The sequence below is a fragment of the Nematolebias whitei genome, chromosome 3 (genome assembly GCF_014905685.2).
Source record: "Nematolebias whitei isolate Nwh7 chromosome 3, NemWhi1, whole genome shotgun sequence".
NCBI classification, from domain to species: domain Eukaryota; kingdom Metazoa; phylum Chordata; class Actinopteri; order Cyprinodontiformes; family Rivulidae; genus Nematolebias; species Nematolebias whitei.
Genome location: NC_056500.1, coordinates 41,089,371 through 41,095,024, shown reverse-complemented (window position 1 = coordinate 41,095,024; position 5,654 = coordinate 41,089,371). Strand labels below are relative to the sequence as shown.

Here is a 5,654-nt window from a genome sequence, read left to right as displayed (position 1 = left end):
TGCTCCCCCGGGCGCCCTAGATGGCAGCTTTCTGCTCCACACAGAGAGGGCTGTGGCTCGGTGGTCTGTGGTTGCATCAGGAAGGGCATCCTGCGTAAAAATAATTGCCAAGTCTTCGTGTGGCTTTGTTTGCTGTGGTGACCCCTGACAAAGGGAGCAACTAAAAGAAGAAAAAAAATATATACATATATAATATATATACATACATATAAACATATATGATTCTATAATTTTCCCACTGACTCTACATCCAGGAATTATTTTACAGACTCAGTAACCGTTGGATGCCAAAGCTGTCCGAAGTGAACCCGTCATTATTTGACTGTAAATGAAGAACTTATAATTGTTGGCAACAAAACACGACTCTGGTGATTTCGCTCATTTATTACAAACTATGTGGTACTCTTTTGATAGTGAATGATTTTTAGTGGGTATTGTTATAATAGATGACACACGTACAAACTATTAAAATCAAAAACATTAATTATTTTAGTTTTTCGTAGCTGGTTATAAATAACATTTTGGTGAAAAATCAGAGCAGGGTGTTGTATCTTAGGTAAAATGACACAAAAAGCCTATAAAATATAAACAGTAAAATCTGTTTTTCTGCTTCTATTTAAAAAATGCATTATTTGCAGACAAAAGCAATTTATCATAAGCATGATGGAATCATTATTTCCTTTTTCTTCATTAATATCTCAGACGAGGAATACAAATAATGAACTTTTTCTCAGTTTCTTGTTTTTCTCTGCAGTGGATTGTACCTCGGTGTCTCTTATATCTTCATAATCGCATGTTATCTTTTAATCTCAATTAATTTTACACACACGGCTCCCTGACTCCTGCTTTCTACAGCAGATACACACATACATACACACCGAGATGCAATGAGATGTTGGCTCTTTCACTCTCTCTCTCACGCACACTCTTACAGATTACACAGATAAATGGCTCCCACTCCCTGGCGGAAAATTGAACATTTGGATTTGCAGAGTAAGAGCGTTACGTTGTGATAAAATAAAAAGAGTGAAAAGAAAGAGAAAATCAGATAATTGAAGTGCTAAATCAAGTGATGGGAAAAGAGAGGATCTGCATTCATTAAACTCCGTCGTTAGCTGAAGAGTCACAGCTCCAAAACGACTCTGATCCCTCTGTTTGTGTTGTTTCTTATTCCCTGTTCAGTCCATGTTTGGGGTGTGTGGATGGGGGTCTGCTGGGAGAGAGGATTAGGATGTCTGTTGCCACACCTTTCTGTCCCTCATGGGATACTATACTGTCACTCAGCTTGACGTCCGTTTACAGATAAAAAACCAAAAGTGACTGTATGTTTCAGTTTGTGCATGTGCACCACAGGGTTGAAGTGTGTGTGTGTTGGGTGCTGAAGCGCAGACAAGTAGGCCATCATGTCACCTAGCAAGAATTGTGTCTCCTCCAGGGTAAAGATTAGAGGCAGATGTGAAACACTAACAGAGGCCCCTCGTTGTATCTCCGATTGATTTAGTTGAGTCCAGTTTCTAAAAAAACAAAACAATTATATTTAATTTGAGCATACAAAGAGAAAATGTGGGCAGCACGGTGGCGCAACTGGTAGAGCTGCTGCCTCTCAGCGAGCAGGTCGGTGGTTCACATCCCGGTCCGGGGGGCTTTCTGGGTGGAGTTTGCATGTTCTCTCCGTGCATGCGTGGGTTTTCTTAGGTTACTCCAGTTTCCTCCCACTGACCAAAAACATGCATGTTAGTCTGATTGGTAACTCTAAATTGTCTCTAGGTGTGAGTGAGAGAGTGAACAGTTGTTTGTCTCGTTTGTCTCTGTGTCCCTGTGATGGACTGGAGACCTGTCCAGGGTGTACTCTGACTTTCACACAGTGACTGCTGGACAAGGGCACCAGTGACCCCTGTGACCCAAAAAGATAAAAGTGCATAAAAGATAATACATGGATGAATTTGACATCCAGTTTTTGTTATAAATATGACTGCATTTTTGGAAAGATAACATTAATAACATATTGCAGAAAAATCCACATTGCTGAGATGAACAGTTGTTGAGATATTCTCATGCACAAGTCACAAGTCACGTGCGCCGCAGTATGGCTGCACTGACGGGAGCTCCTCTTCAACTTGATATTTTTTTGTTCTTGCACTGCACCCCACGCTATAGGTATGACTGTGGCACACTTTTGGAGTTTTCTGTGTCGCTGCCTTGCCATCATACCATTGTGGTTCAGTTCCTGGCCTCCCTCCAGCTTTGGGCTCAGGCTCTGGCATGGCAGCCGTCTCCATGATCCTCCATCTGACTGCACAGACCAAACTCTATGGACCTGTTTGGCTCCACGAGGAAACTTTGGAAGTTCTCTGTCTGCTGGGCCTGGTTCTGGACTGTGAGTTGTGAAGGCAACTTCTGTGGTCGTTATTACTATCAAGCCGCTGACCGGACCTGCTAACTAGACCTGCTAATGCTGCTAACAGAACAGAACCATGCTGCTAACCGAACTACACCGTAAATGTATTTCTTTTTCACTTTGGCACCTTGTTTTTTAGTATTTTTGCTGCATGCTTTGGTATTTCTTGTTGTTGTTTCTTTTTTGGTGAGTTGAAGCGGTTCTTCTCATCCTCAGCATTTCATTGCATTGTTGACCTTGTGTTGTTTTTTGCGTATGACAAATAAACCAAGCCTGAACAAACCTGCTCAGTAACAGGAAGTGATGTCAAATCGGAACATCTGCATGTAAACAGAGCATTGCTACAACAACGCAGACAGTAAAGAATCAGGTGTTTCTTTAGATAATTTTGAGACTCTATCAGAGAGAGACAACGAGTAAGAGTTCCAATAATGTTTCAACCAACAAAGACCAGGAAATTCCTCTTTCTAAATAATTTTTGATGTCACTTCCTGTTTCACTTTTCCCTCTCTCTCTGTGCTCCGGTGAAGACAGACATATCTCCCCCCCCCCCCCCCCGCTTCCCTGCTTGTTCACCTTCCTAATTTGAAGGATTTGATCAGCTGGTCTCTCAGCAAAATTGATCAACTTCTCCCAACAGGAGTCAGGGTAAGGAGGACCCTCTTACCTCGATGGAAACAAATTGGATTCATGATGACAACTGTTTTTGCTGTTTGGGTTGGTGAAATCAGGATTGCCTACAAATTTGTGTGGATGTGTCGAAGCTTGGCAGCACTCAGACTGAATTATGTGGAGCTGCGTCAGAGTTGGAGCAGCTGTTATCAGGACTGTGAACTTTCTGGCAGCACCCATGAATGGTTGGGAATTATCTTGGAGAAAGCTGTGAGCTCGACTTTCAGCGTAAGAAATCAATTTGGCTGTTTGGAGTCACCATCAGAGAAATCTACCAGCGAGACTTTAAAAGACAGAAACGGCAATTTACGAGTTCTGCCTGACCCAAACTGTGGCCTCGACGGCGGACTTATCTCAAACCCTCTTGACATGTTTAGAAAAAAAAAACAAAGATGCTTGGATGCTTTGTCTGTCTCCTCACCCCTCCCTTCTCCAAGGCCGTGGACATGTGACAGAGCCTCAACCGAGCTGAGGATGAATAACACCTCTTATCTGGACAATGGTTGGGGGGGGGGGGTGTTCTGGACTATGCTACGACCTTCCCTTAAAATTCAATTTAACAAGTATAAAAATTGTATTAACACTATTAAAGGACAGGTCTTAAGTATTTATGTTTAATAAACATGAGGGTTATCAGGGGGTCCCTGAACCCAAAAAGTTTGAGAACGCCTGCTTTAAACTGTTGTGTCCTCTGTCCTCTGCAGGGACGTCTGTGGCCGCCACGCCAGTCTCCGTTGTGACCAGCGACTCAGCTGGCTCTTCGTACTCAATCAGCGGCATCCTGGGAATCAGCTCAGCTGCTGACGTGGGCAAGAGGAAGAGGGATGAAGGTGAGCAGATGTCTTGTGTATTCTTATGTGCACTTGAGAAGAAGGTGTTTTTAAAGACCTCATGCAAACCCAAACTTACATGACTTGAAGATGAAGACCGAAATATTATCTCCTCCTTTAACCAAAATGGAGAGAACTCAGTGACAGGTGTGTGTGTGTGTGTGTGTGTGTGTGTGGGGGGGGGGGGGGTGTAACTTTTAAAGTAAACCTCTTCATTGAGAAATCTGTTTGTTTGCTAACAGTGCAGAGACCTACCTGAGCCGGCACGTTTGGTTATTTATGCTGCCTCTGGATCAGTGCTGCACATTGTGAACTTGTGTGTGCATGTGTGTGTGCAGGGCTATGAGTGTGCACGTGTCAGTGTCAGTGGCATTAAAAAGCCATCACGCAGACGGTCTCCTGCGGTAAATGAGACAGGACCAGATGTTGGAGTGAAGCAGGGTGACAGAATGCCACGAGGGGCTCTTTCACTCTCTTACGCACACTTGGTCCCTTTCTACCCTCACATGCACACACGCACGCACGCACGCACACACACACACACACACACATTGGTGCTTTTTTCCCCCCACTGCTGATGAATTTTCTACTCAGTTTGTTAGCAGGTTCCAGGTGAATCCCTTGTGAACCGTAAAAAGCTTAAGCTCACCTGTTTACCCATCAAAGAGACACAAAGACTGAAAACACACTAAACACACACTCCTGATATGATACAAACAATAATTGAGCTTTCAACTCAAACAAAAATACGACTAAAGGATCAGCTCTTTCCCCAACACTTATGAGGCACATTGCCCTTTTTTAATATCATATTTCCAGTTCCAGTAAAATCATAAAAACTGAAATTGCAAAAGTTTTAAGTGTAATAGTTTTTGTATAGTCTTTTCAGCAAATCACAGAATTAAAAAAACAAAAAAAAACCTCCTCACAATTAAATAATTCATGAGCAGTTTTGGGGTAAATGCAAATTTGGAAAATATGACATAAAAATGTAATAGTTGCTGAAATATTTCTAATATTTTAGTAAATCAAGGGACACATTTTATCCTGTTTTTAATTCATAGTTTCTTTAATATGAATTAAACCGTCAAACTATTGCAAAGTATTCAGCACTTTTTTTATTCTTTAAGCATTTTAAACACAGCTTCTTCTTATTGCTCCTTTGGAAAATAATGCCAACTGCAACACAAAAAGAGTTGTGTGAAAAGAAGGATTATTTAATTAGACATGACAGAAAGATGCAGTTTTGTCACAGATAAAACTATTTGTTTCTAAAATGTTCCTCGTCTTGTTTTCTTGAGCAAAATGCAGCAGCTGACAGGACGTTGTACAGATGCACTGGCTAGATTTACAGAATTTACTATGATGCCAACAACATTTATGTATAGGATAAAAGGTTGCAAAACACAACTCATAGCAGAGAAATAAATTTAATAAAGAATAAAACTGGTTAAGCGTTGTGAATCTACAAATCCATACCAGTAATTCTAGTGGGTTTGAAGACTTGATTGTTGGAGAAAACTTTATTTTACAGTAAAAAAAACAAAAACATTTGCCATATATTTTCTGAATTTTTATACATCTCACTTTATTTTTTAGGGCTAATCTTATTGATTGAATTGCACCAAAGAGTTTGACACTAACATCTGAGGTCAAAGGTGTAAGATCTGTATTACCTTTGAGCTTTTTTATGGTAAATGCACTGTACTTATATAACGCCTTTCTATCTTATGAAGATACTCAAAGCACTTTAC

General features: G+C 41.1%; 1 protein-coding gene across 1 annotated transcript in view; it reads left to right on the top strand.

Annotated features, from left to right (window-relative positions):
• LOC119407519 (paired box protein Pax-5-like) overlaps positions 1 to 4,246 on the top strand; it is a 24,373-nt gene extending 20,127 nt beyond the window's left edge. Inside the window, exons 4-5 of the mRNA XM_037674343.1 lie at positions 3,775 to 3,900; positions 4,239 to 4,246. Of these exons, the coding sequence (XP_037530271.1) occupies positions 3,775 to 3,900; positions 4,239 to 4,246 (134 nt within the window). The remainder of the gene's footprint in view (positions 1 to 3,774; positions 3,901 to 4,238) is intronic.
• Positions 4,247 to 5,654: the final 1,408 nt, after the last annotated feature.